The sequence below is a fragment of the Elaeis guineensis genome, chromosome 9 (assembly GCF_000442705.2).
Source record: "Elaeis guineensis isolate ETL-2024a chromosome 9, EG11, whole genome shotgun sequence".
Taxonomy (NCBI): domain Eukaryota; kingdom Viridiplantae; phylum Streptophyta; class Magnoliopsida; order Arecales; family Arecaceae; genus Elaeis; species Elaeis guineensis.
Window position 1 is genome coordinate 16,329,072 of NC_026001.2, and position 12,971 is coordinate 16,342,042.

Genomic DNA, 12,971 nt, shown 5'->3' on the forward strand with positions numbered 1-12,971 from the left:
TGGGAAATTGCTTTCTTCCATTGGTTCCTTCTATTGTTGGTTAGGACATCATTGTCATGACTCATGTTGATGGATTTTTTTTATATTTTTTATTGGCTCAAAAATTTGCATTCTATTCTGATCTCAAAGTTGATGAGTGCACCAATAGTTCAGATGCAACAATCAGCATATGTGCCATCTCTATAGTGAAGATTCTAATTGGTTTTCCAAGCCAAAAATGTCAGGTTCTGATGGCATCTGTCTGATGATATATAAATAGTCTCATTGTATCTTCCAGCTTCAACGTTCATGCAGTCATTTATTATCGGTGAGAAGCAAATGGTGTTATTCCATAATGATGATATCATTTGAAGCACTCAATTGCTAAATCCACACAAGCCACATGGCTGCGTGCAACTGAAATGCCATTGAATGTTGAAATGGTTAGGCATGATATTCACAGGACTTCATAGAACTCCTCATATGCCTTTTTCCCATTGCCATCACTCTTGATGAATGAGCGGGCATGCATAATGGAAGGCAACAACATTAATTGTTTTCCTTTATCTATCAAAGCAAGATCGATGCACAAACTACAACATTGGAGAACAAATGCTTGCTGTGTCAATCCTTTCTCAAGCTTTAAACAAGTATTAACCCCAGTTACCTAAATCAGAAGCAGAAGGCAGAGCAGGGAAGGGGAGCTCTTGACAAAAAAATTAGGATAAGCGCCTAGGAAGTGGTCACTGGAGCATGACTTTAGAGAGTTCTGAAGCAAGTGGGGCACCAAGGAAAGAAGATTTTGACTATGAGGCATGAGCTTATGGAAATCTAGCATAGAAAAAATGGTTCAGCAGACAGTGAACTACCTCTGACTCACTTCCACCTAAAGACAAAATTAGACTGCCATTCTGGCAGAGTAGTTTTATCTGATTAATTGGGTTAGGTGAGAAAAACAGGGGTAGTAGGCTTTTTAAAATATCTATTCTACTCTTGAGAAAAAAGTAGGCTACAAAGATTGTTTGACAGTAAACTAGCATAAACCTGGTTGATTCCCCTCATTCTACTTAAATCATGAATCAAACCAGGACTTACCATAATGACAAAATCCTTTTTGCCTACCCTAGGAAAAAAACACAAAAGAAAGACTTTATAATCCTCTCTCTTTCAACTCTTTTTCTTTATTTATTATCACCACCCCTACGAAACCTTAGCATGGGCATCTAGGCAGACCAAGCCCAATGCTCGTGGAACCAGTACTTAGATGTGGGATGAAATGGTCAAGGGATAACAACTCTCAAGTTTTGAAGCCTCAACCTGTCACTTACAATGCGAAAGAGTGTACTGCTGAGCTACAAGCTCAGGTACATCTGTCAATTAACTAAAATATTGGTGGGGCATCACCAATTATCTCAAAGATATAATGAGAAAATTATCCAGGTCAAACAATTGTCGAAACATGAACCTCATTCAAATAAATAAGAGATGCAACCCTTGGACCACAGCCTAGATTGCACTCACAATGCCAATATCTAGAGAAAGTGGATGTTGAATTGAACTGTGTTCTGTTATTTCTAGGGGTTTCTCAGAAGCATTTAATATAAAATTTTATTGGCTTCTTTAATTTCTCTATGTTCATTTTTTTTTTCCTTTTTTTTTTAGGGGGGTACCAAAAATATTCAAACAGAAAGGAAAACAATTTACTTCTATTCACGCATTGATTAGAAGCAAAACCATCTTTCAGAATCCAATTATCATCATATTATCCCTACTCACCATTAAAAATGTAACAAGATATCAATATATTAAAAGTACAAGAAGATTTGAAAGGGGAAAAAGATAAAGAAAAATTTCCATACCCTCGTATTACTCATACAATTTCAAGAGTGTCAGCCATTTATTCAGTGTTATACACATACCTTCATATCACTCATACAAAGGTTTGAGACACAAGGTCCTGGATTCACGAGCCTTCCAGCAGTTTTTGAATGTCCATCTGCAAAAAGTATGACCACTATAAGAATGTAGCAGACGAAGATAAACTAACAGAGGTAGACCGAGGTAATTGAACCTCTATTTTCAAAGGTGAGGTTGTTGGTGCATATCTCTCCACAACCCTTCCATTTTTGTCCACCAGAAATTTTGTGAAGTTCCACTTGATGCTATCCCCCAGGAAACTACCTTTCTGTGATTTTAAGTACTTGTAGAGGGGTGCAGCATTCTTCCCATTCACTTCAATCTAGAAACACAAATGTGTGTGAGCTACACATGTACTCCTACATTACGTATTTTTCTCAAATCACATCTTTCATGAAAATATCTCGATCTATTTAATGCAAGACTGAAGGAAGTCGATGAATTTCTTGAATATAATCAAAGAAATAAGCCAATAAAAAAAGGTGATTGTTTTAATCCATTTTTCTTATAAAAATTTGTGACTTGCATCTTTCACTGCTAAACCCACACTTTTAAACTTTTAACCAAGACTCATTGTAGATCTAGGGAAAAGTTTCAGGCTTAAATTGCATAACAATAAGAAAGGTTGCCTTTTGATTGTTTAGGCAAACCCATATCCAACCCAAAGTTGGGTTTGCAAAGCTTTTACAGAGGGTTACTGTTCAATCAAGAGCCATTTGTGTTTAGCACTCAAATGATAGAACATAATAACTAGTATATGAAAATTAGTTTCTCTAGAAAAAAGTTTATGCAATTTTAAAAAATAAAATATAGTTGCAAGAAATGTGCATTACAGGCAAGTTAAATCACTGGGTTTTATTGCATTTCATTTTTAAATAGTGAATCAGTAGCTAATGCCTAACATGCAGCATGCAGATTCCAGAAATTCCTCTCAGCTAACTGCTTGAGACAGCTGAAGGGCATCCTCAACCATTCTTTCCATGGAAATTTATTCATCTTTTGTTTCATTGGCAAGTAAAAGCATGTCTAAAACTGGGGATGTTAACCTATAACCGTTGAACAAATAAAATGTCACCCTTTTTCTTTTCTTTTGAGAACAACGATGGGAGCAGCACCAATCTTTTGTCAGAAATGATAGAAGAATTACAATGCCAAACATTTGGGGAACACTTCCTGAGGTCTGAAACCTAGTCCAAATAGAGGACATGCAATCACTAGGCTATAATCTTGTTAGCCTCATTAACTTTATTATAAACAGGTGGGCTTCAGCCCTCCTTTCCTCTTAGAGAGAGAGAGAGAGAGGGAGGTGGGGGAAGGGGGAGTAGGAGGAGGAGGTGTCACACCCCGACCCGAGATCGCAAGCTAGATATTGCAGTAATCACCACATACTTATAGAGAACTCTCTCCACAAGTATACAAGGCATTTTATGATAATATTTTAAAACAAATAGCGAAATAAATAGTCAATAAATTAATGTTCAAAATTTAATTTAAATAACTAGACCAAAATCAAATGTCTTACAAAATAATATTCCACAATCATGCATCTAACTTTAACAAAACCTAATTTAAAATAAAGATATCAAAATTCTGCTTTTCCAAAATGCATCTCCAAGTCAAGTCAGATACTTAAATTCATAAAAATAGTAAAAAATATAAAATAATGAGTTAGATAGCCCAATAAGCGACGAACAGTTCAATTAGATAAATAAGCAATAATAGTATATTGAAAATGCATGCAAAATACATCAAATCAAACTCCAATTCAAAATATATAGTACTATCCAAATAAGATGCATGCAAGTTTAGTCTTTCCAAATTTATAATTCAGTCGTAAGTTAATTTCTTTCAAAACATCACATTCATCTCGATAGCCATAAATTATGACCATATTTATACCCTGTGGCTAGGTCAGAGTATGAGCTTAGTCAAAGTGCCATCGTATAACCCCCCATGGCTAAGTATCAAAGTGCCAACGTACAATCCCTACTGGTACGATCTTAAAATACTAGCACATAACCCCTTCTAGTAGCATATCAAAATATAAGCACATAACCCCACTTGTAGGATATCGAAGTATCAGTGCATAATATCCACTGATAGGATATCAAAAATATCAATATATAACCCCCCTAGCAGAACATTGAAATACCTATGCATAACTCCTACTAGCAAAGTATCGAACATACCAACGTATAACCCCAACTGACAGAGTATCTAAACATAGTCTAGCTGCAAATCAAAATCTGTCTTAAATCAAAACTCTTTTCTCAAAGATATATTTCATATTTCAAATCAAAAAGTTCATGAACCATGTGACACCAAAATCAATTAGTATAATCCATATTAAATTCAATATGTTCGATAATAAATTATTTAATATTTCAAAAAAAGACATATTCGGCAATTTAAAATACCCTGCATCAAATTCATAAAAAAATTTAATATATAAAATATATTATAATTTATCGATAAATCTAAAAAAAATGAAGCATTACTTACCTTGCGAATGAAACTAACCAATAGATTTAATTAATTATAAGAATCCTCCTCCGCGCCTAATATCCAAAAATTATATCCTTATCAGATTTTTGCCATGATTATTTTCAGAATAAAAATCCTAAGTCCCGGTATCCTTATAGGGCTAGCCAATCGGTAGCACCCGACATCCCGATCAATCTTATCAAAAGCATCCAATTGATCCACTACAAATTAAAAATCATGCTCGGATGCTAGGATGCAATTGATGGAAAAATCTAACGGTGCTTGGCTTGGCCAGATGAGGACCGATACATCGTCCGGCTACCATAGGTCTGGACCCCTTCGCTAGGGTCAATCAAGGTCATTGAAAGAAGATCTTCCTAGGATCCAAAAAATCCTAGTAGAGAGAGAACCAATTTAGAGAGAGAAAGTTATAGATAGAGAAGCTAGAGAGATAAACTTATAGAGAAAGAAAGGGAAGAGAGAGAAAAGGGAAAATGTAAAGAGATAAAAACTCTCTTTTCTTCTCTATGTTTTTTTCTTCTTTCCTTCTTTTTTTTCTTTTTCTTGGCAGAACAGGAAACTTATGTACCCCCGTTCTTCCTGAAACAGGGGAGACTCAAGGCTGGTGGTGGCTATCCCTATGGATGCAGACTATGGTGGCACAACCCAAGATTCCCAAACCGATGATTGGCGGCGATGATTGGCTTCGAAAATCAAAGAAAACAACGAAAATGAAAATTCTTTGTACATCGCATCCGGTGTAGAAAAAATGCACCGCCCCACCTGATTGGACCATATAGCCACCGCTTTTCAACAAACATTTAATGCCTGCAGTTTCATTTTTTTGTTTAAAATTTTAAATGACGAAAATGCCTCTCCTCTTTTGAAAAAATTATAATATCTTGTGGCCATATTATGACATCATGCAGTCAAATTATGACTTCCTGCACAGGATGTCATATTTTTTCTTCCAAAAGTCACAAAGAGGGAAGGGTATTTTTCTCATTGAAAATTTACGATGCTTTCCGATGCTCATTTAATACCTATAGTTCTATTTTTTTATTTGAAATTTTAAATGACAAAAATTATCCTCCTCTTCTGAAAAAATTATGACATCCTACGGTCGTATTATGACATCCTACGATCAAATTATGATTTTCTGCACAGGATGTCATAATTTTTCTTTCAGAAATCATAAAGAAGGACATTTTCATCATTGAAAATTTATAAAATTTTTAAATAACGAAAATACATCCTTCTTATGACGTCCTGTGGCCAAATTATGACTTCTTGTGCAAGAAGTCATAATTTGATTATAGGATGTTATAATATGACCATAGGATGCCATAATTGTTTCAGTAGAGGAGGGATATTTTTATCATTCAAAATTTCAAATGAAAAAACGAAACTACAAGCATTAAATGCGCATTAAAAAGTGATGGCTGCATGGCCCAATTAGATAGGACAGCACATTTTTTCTACACCGAGTGTGATATACAAAGAATTTCTCCAATGAAAAAGAGGAAAAATAATAGGACTTAGTTATTCTAAGAAAAATCCAACAATTGTCGGTCAGAATCAAACTCCATGGACTAAGGAAGATGAAGAGGAGGATTAATTAAAGGATTGAAGGATCCTTACCTCTTTTCCAATGGTGTTTGGCCGCGGCAATGGTGGGCAATATTCGGCAAAGGTAAGCAAAAAGACATTGGTGATTTCCTCGTTTCGAGGCTTCGATCTTCAATGAAAAGGACAAGAAGCCCTCTTCCCTTTAAATAGAGCCAAAGAGAGGAGTCAACTCTTCCCTGGCTTTGATTTTCACCATGAAATTGTGAGGAAGACGACCTCCATCGAAAGTCTATTTCTTCGTCCAGCACATGCAAAGCATGTGCCACCCCTTTTTCCTTTTTTTTCGTTGTGCTTTAAAATCATGTGGCCTATTTGGGCCGTTCTCCTGGTGGTTAGCTGGTCAAGCGGACCAGGCCCAGTTTAATATTAGGCCTGTTCGGACTGGGTATTGTGGGAGGAGAACAGGAAATAGGTTTTAGTTTTTTGCAACATAGAGTTCCTGCACTCTAACAGAATAAGGTGCTTTCAAGGAGAAGGTTGCTGCATGAAGATCATTCTGCTTCCTAACGATCCACTATAAACTAGACTAGTAAGGACTACATTTCCTTATTGAAGACCAAGTCAACTGCATTGTTCACTTAGCTATTCAATGTAAGCCATCTAATACCAGGACATAGAATGATAGAATTGATAAAAACTTCGATGTAAAGAACACACAAAGTTTGTTTGCTCATACATGTGCCATGCAGATCATCACTCCTGCACCATGCAAAGCATACAATTCATCAAATGAAGAAAACATGAACATCGCAGAAAGAACTTTCTTTTTTTTTGCATTTACCTTATCAAATATGGGGAACTCAGCTTTGAACATTCTGCAGGCAACCTCCTGAATTTCCTCATTGCTTCCAGGTTCTTGGCCACCAAATTGGTTGCACGGAAATGCAAATATCTCAAATCCTATTTACCAAATATCCAGAAGCAACTTCAATGATCCTTATCAAGGATTGTTGAGCTAATAGATCATTTTGAGAAAGGGATAATAAACAAACCTTTATCTTTGTACTTCTCATATAGAATATTCATCTCCTTATAGTTGGAATGAGTAAATCCACTGCATCGTTCGAGATTCAGTATCAATGAGCTGTCTGTCACAAAAATGGTATCCACAAAAACTACTGCAACTTTGACAAAAACAAGATCTAAAATAGAACTAGTATGAGAAATTCTAAGTTGGCAAAATTTGACTTACATAAAAAAAAAAACAAACTATTATTTCTTGATAATGATGTTTCCCAATTGGATGCTTAATCATTAAAATGCTTCAAGTTAGTGTTAGTTCTATATATTGATAGTGTCACTGCATGCAGAAGTACTGGCAACACTAGTGTAAAGTGAAAAAATCGGTTGGATGCTGAGGAAATACACCATGAGAACTAATTAAGTAGCTTGCCAGTTAGAGCGAATTGTTTGGGGGGTACAAAATATCTAGTACTTCAACAACGTGATGTAGTTCAAACATGGGAGTATGATTTTATTTTTCAATTTTCGGGTATGATTTTATTTTTCAATTTTAGGATCACGTTATTAATGTGGCAGTTATACCCATCTCTAGTATAACTGAGTGATCCAAATATCAGCCAATAAGAGAACTCTTCAATCAGCCATAGATTAAAAGCCACAGTGTTTGATTTAGCATCACATACTCCAAAAAGAAAAAGGCACATAATAATGCTGCATGGTTTCTTTCTTGTAAAAGAACAGCAGATGTACTCATGGAAACATCAAAGATATGTTTATCGATGAAATATTGTCTTTGAATACAAATTCAGGATCACTTTTTCCAAATCTAACCTAAAGTCACATGACTCCATGAAACATTGAAAGATAGAAGATGAATTTACAAGAGTCATCAGAAACATAGCAAAAATTTGCACCATGTACATGTATAAAAGACATGAATAGATTTCATGGTGGAGCTTTTTATAACGTGTTATTCAATCAGGATTTTATTTGCTTTTGGATCAGTTAAAGAAGATGCCTCATTCCAAGAGATATAGGCTCATAAAAGCTAAAATTAAGATAAAATGCAAAATCAAAAATCACATACAAGAAACATCCTATAGTCAGCCAAAAACTAGTGCTTTGGAACTTCCCACAAACTTCTTCCATATCTCTTATAACCTTTCCTTTTTGTTATTTTTACCTATATATCAAGCAAAAAAAAAAAAATGTAAAAGCCTAACAGCAAAGTGACTTATGATTTCTCGGTTTGAAGCAGCAATAAAGCTTTCATTCTAGAACATTTTTAGCCACATAAATTCAATCTTTAGATTCCCTGAATCTCAAAACTCATTGCATAAGACGACTTTCAGAAAGAAATGAACTCAGAACTATTTCATGATTAAAAGAAGGGGACTTTGATTGATCAAACTGAATTTGAGTATATACCATTTAGAAGCAACATTGACAATGAGAAGAACCTTTCCATTGTATGTGCTCAGGTTCACATCGTTGCCGTTTATATCCTGCATAAAATTCCATCAGAAGAAGAGAAGCAAAATTAAAAACACAAATTAAAATAAAAGTATTACACTACAGCAAATCAATTAAAGAACACTATGACAGCACCCAACCAACTTCCATGTTTCCCTTGGAAAACAAGAAATATTTTTTCAGGACAATAAACAACTCCAATCCCTTTGTAAGTAAAACCAATCTCCGAGTCTACACTATAGATTGGCCATACTCAAAAGATCGGTTTTTTAACACATGGGTGTCACCAAAATCTCATCTTGACAGCAAGCATTAGAAGGTGGCGATTCAAAATCCCAGAACAAGGGACATATTAAGGGGCTTGAGACAATAAATCCTGGAAGTGGATGAGTATAAGAACCCCATACCTTAACGGTGATATCATAGATGGATTTGGGCATCTCTTCTGCCATTTTGCCAGGAAAAGCGGGGTTCCTTAAGCCGAAGAAGAGGAGAGCTAAACCCAGAAAGAAAACAGGCCAGGACAAGCTTGGTTGCATGTGTTCAGTGGCTTTTGCAAGAAGGGGATGGTGGAGAGGAACCCACGACGGAGTAGAAGAAGAGAGGATATCATTATCAAGGGAGCCGGAGAAATTTATGTTGGATACGATCATCTGATAATAGCGAGCGTGTGCCCGCATTCGCGATGACACGAAAATTTTGGTTTTAAACTACTTTTACGGGAAAAAAAAAAAAGGGGAAAATTTTTCTTCTATTTTATAGAATTATAATTTTTTAAAATATTTTATATTCAGATTCTCATAAATATACCTATTCACGTCTAATTTAATTTAATACATACAATTTACCACAAAAATTATAGATTTTGTATTAAAAATATGCATCTATCCTTTGATATTAGGAGAAAAAAAAACCTTAAAATAAATTTTATATCTTTCTATACAATTTTATCTTTGAATTTTAGATGCAGAAAATAATGTAAATATATATTAAATATGTATCAAATATTTTAAATTATATACTGAATGTTTGATATGCATTAGATTATCATAATATCTTATTTTTAAAATAATAATAAAATTATTCATAAATTATGAATATATATTATTTAAAAAAAAATTAAAAATTAAATTTGGTATTAAGACATCTATTCTCAACTTTGAAAGATATTTTATATTCTTACTCTTTAAATTACTCTTGCATTAGAATAATATGGTCGTCTATTTGTATCAAAAAATTAAAATTAATAAATATATTTTTATATAAATTTTATAAATTATTTATTATATATATATAATTTATAATTATAAAAAAAAAATATTATGTTCCTTCCGTCAACAGCAAGACCTCTGCAGCCTAATGGGAATCTTCAATAGTTGGATAATTGCGTATGGTTGATTATGATAAGCTATTGCTTTGGTGATATTACTCTTATACCTTTTTTTTTTCTTACAATATTAACCAATGAGACTTATAAAGAAAGATTATTACATATCAAGTGGAGAAGAAATATAAGGTATGCATATATCTTGGCACCCAGGGAATGTTAGCAATATAGCTCAGAAGTTTGGAGAACCGGCAAGCCAAAACCCAGAAAAGAGCGACACCTCGAAAGCAAGAGGGGAGGAGGAAGAGTAGAGCGCAATGAACAATAGAGGGATGGTTGACTCCTATACCATATTAGCAATCTAGCTCAAATTAAAGCTTAATTAGTTGACAGGCCATATGGTGAAACCCAAAGAAGGAAGACACTTAGAAGGCAAGGGGGAGAACAAGGGGAGAGAAACTAGTGAAATGGACAGGCAAGGGATGATTGGCTCAGATACAATGTTAGCAATCCATCTTAAAAACTTAAACTAATAGAAGGATAAGCTCGTTTATTTAAAGCCATCTAAAGTTTTTTGAACTTGCAGGATGAAACCCGGAGAAGGGCAATACATGAAAAGCAAGAGAAGAAGGGAGCAAAAATGGAAGTTAAGGGACAAGTGGCTCCATCATCAAATGAGCATCCGACCCAAAACATGCTTTACAATGAGCAGGCTTTTAGTTACGATGGATTGTTGTAATCTTAAGTTGCATTTGGTGCATCATCAAGTAATTTTGAAAGATAATATAGATTATCATCATTAAATTGTCAGTAATATTGATTATTTAGTTTTGTACATACAGATAATGTTATAGTAAAATTATTGAAAATTTTGATTAATATGTTTGATATGACAATCAGATTACGGATAATGTGAAATCAAATTTTCAAAATATTTCAAATAATTTTATCCTGATACTCTTCTTATTTTCCTGATGAGAAGTAATGGGAGTGATGTGGGTGTGGTAGTGGCGCGAAAAAGTGACGGACCGAGGGGTGTGGAGAACCATAAGCATTCGGGGGGTGGGGAGGGGGGCGAGTGCATATGGAGCTGTGGGGGTGGTAGTGATGGGCGTGGAGGAGCCATGAGGGGGGTGGTGGGAGACAAGGGCGGAGGAGCCGCAGGCAAGCAAAGGGAGATGGAGGAGTCAAAGGTCAGGGGAGGGAGGTTGGGGGGAGGAGGGGGTTAGGCAATAGATTTTGTCTGATTTTTTTTTTAGAGATAATTTTATCCAAAATTTTTATTGCAACATTATCAAAGAAGTAATAATTTAGATAGTCACCCCTCTCTAAGATAATCTAAATCGTCTCTCATGAGACAATCTGAGTTGCTAAGATAATCTGAATTACTATTCAAAAAGCATATCAAACACAATAATTCAAATTACCATATTAAATTACCAGCAATCTGGATAGCTTACTAGCTACCAAATACAACCTTTAAGGGAGAATATGGGAGATAAAACTGGAATAAGGGAGGTTCAGAACAACAAATATTGCTTTCGCATTATCTTCTATATATTAACTTTCTTCTCTACCAGAAGGGGAAAAAAAAAAAAAAAGATGTAATGGGAGTCGGTGTGAATGTCTAAATATAGCATAGGAGGCAGCTGGATCCTTTTTTTTTGGCAAATTAAGTGCTAAATGCTTGCAGTGATGTACCAGCGGAACCGTAGTTATCATTTTGAGCGAGGAGTTTTAATAATAACCTTGCCTTCAGTTTTAAGATTAGAATTAAAAATGCACCCAGAACTTTTAGTACAGCATATGGAGTCTCCGCTCCAGAAAACATACTTAGCAAAGGATCCACACTGATCTGAAAAATTCCTGGAGATGATGTCGTTCCATGTGACATTTTTTTCAGAGAAATCCACAATGACACTTGGAGAAAATATATACTGCCACACAGATGCCCCTTATTAATACGACTGGTTGTCGTTGCTCCTATTAAAATTCTCCTCCAGTAATAAGATAGGGAAAATAACTAACACGACACCAACAAGCGAAAGCAATAGAAACTTAACGCATTTCCTATCTCATCATGAGTCTACTCATATTGATCTATCATCATACTAGATCATATCAGGTTTATTCGTTATTGCTGTGCGTCAGACATCAGAAGGTCGAATCTCGAAAGTCCCATATCGATCACAGTCGAGAGTGTCTACTACTTAAGAGTGTGGACTCTCTCTTGTCCATGTGAGGTACCTTTTGAGGGCAAACCGTGAGGGATGGGGTTCTCAGTGGGTCAATGGCTTGCGCCCCATCTCGAAGTGGACAATACCACCTCACGTGACTTTGGTGAGAGGAGAAGGTCTGACACTCTGGGTACGTAGCCTCAACATTGGCGCGCCAGATAGAAGAATCCGTCCCTGCACTCACGCTCAGATCCTCTCGATTGGGGGGGCTGTGTTGTGGATCAGGCATCGAGAGACCGAGCCTTAAAAATCCCATTCGACCACAGTCGAGAGTATCTACTGCTTAAGAGTGTGGACTCCCCCTTGCCCACGTGAGACGTCTTTTGGGGGCAAAACCGTACGGGGTGGGGTTCTCAGTGGGTCAATGGCTCGCACCCCGTCCCGAAGCGGACAATACCTCACGTGACTTTGGTGAGAGGAGAAGGTCTGACACTTTGGGTACGTAGCCTCAACATTGACGCGCCAGATAGGAGAACCCGTTCTTGTACTCACGCACAGACCCTCTCGACTGGAAGGATTGTGTTGTGAGTCAGACATCGGAAGGCCGAGCCTCAAAAATCTCATATCGACTACAGTCGAGAGTGTCTACTGCTTAAGAGTGTGAACTCCCCCTTGCCCACGTGAGGCACCTTTTGGAGGCAAAACTATAAGGGATGGAGTTCTCAGTAGGTCAATGGCTCGCGCCCCGTCCCGAAGCAGACAATACCTCACGTGACTTTGATGAGGAGAGAAAGTCTGACACTCTGGATATGTAGCCTCGACAGCTATAATTCTATTTTTGAAAACACCACATCTCAGCAAGCTTTTTTTTTTTAATTTAGAAAAAAAGGGACCACAAGCAGCCAATCCCCACTCATTATGTTATACCCTACGCCACCCCACCTAGGCCAGTGCTATATGACAACCATATTTCAATGCCCCACTGGCAATAGGTGATATCATCTGAGCAAGTGCTTAGTGAT

At 36.2% G+C, this 12,971-nt stretch overlaps 1 protein-coding gene across 2 annotated transcripts; it reads right to left on the reverse strand.

Annotated features, from left to right (window-relative positions):
* Window positions 1-1,717: 1,717 nt before the first annotated feature.
* On the reverse strand, window positions 1,718-9,127 carry LOC105051432 (probable phospholipid hydroperoxide glutathione peroxidase). 2 transcript variants are annotated; one of them, XM_010931883.3, is made up of 6 exons: window positions 8,853-9,127; window positions 8,401-8,477; window positions 7,002-7,063; window positions 6,791-6,909; window positions 2,051-2,218; window positions 1,718-1,975 (listed from the first exon to the last, which is right to left on the reverse strand). In XM_010931883.3, the coding sequence occupies exons 1-6, from the start codon at window positions 9,123-9,125 to the stop codon at window positions 1,943-1,945; spliced, it is 732 nt and encodes a 243-aa protein (XP_010930185.2). In that variant the 5' UTR covers window positions 9,126-9,127; the 3' UTR covers window positions 1,718-1,942. The 2 variants fall into 2 exon arrangements, with proteins under 2 accessions (XP_010930185.2, XP_029122399.2); XM_029266566.2 differs by lacking the exon at window positions 1,718-1,975 and adding an exon at window positions 6,686-6,708 and having other exon boundaries at window positions 2,087-2,218.
* Window positions 9,128-12,971: the final 3,844 nt, after the last annotated feature.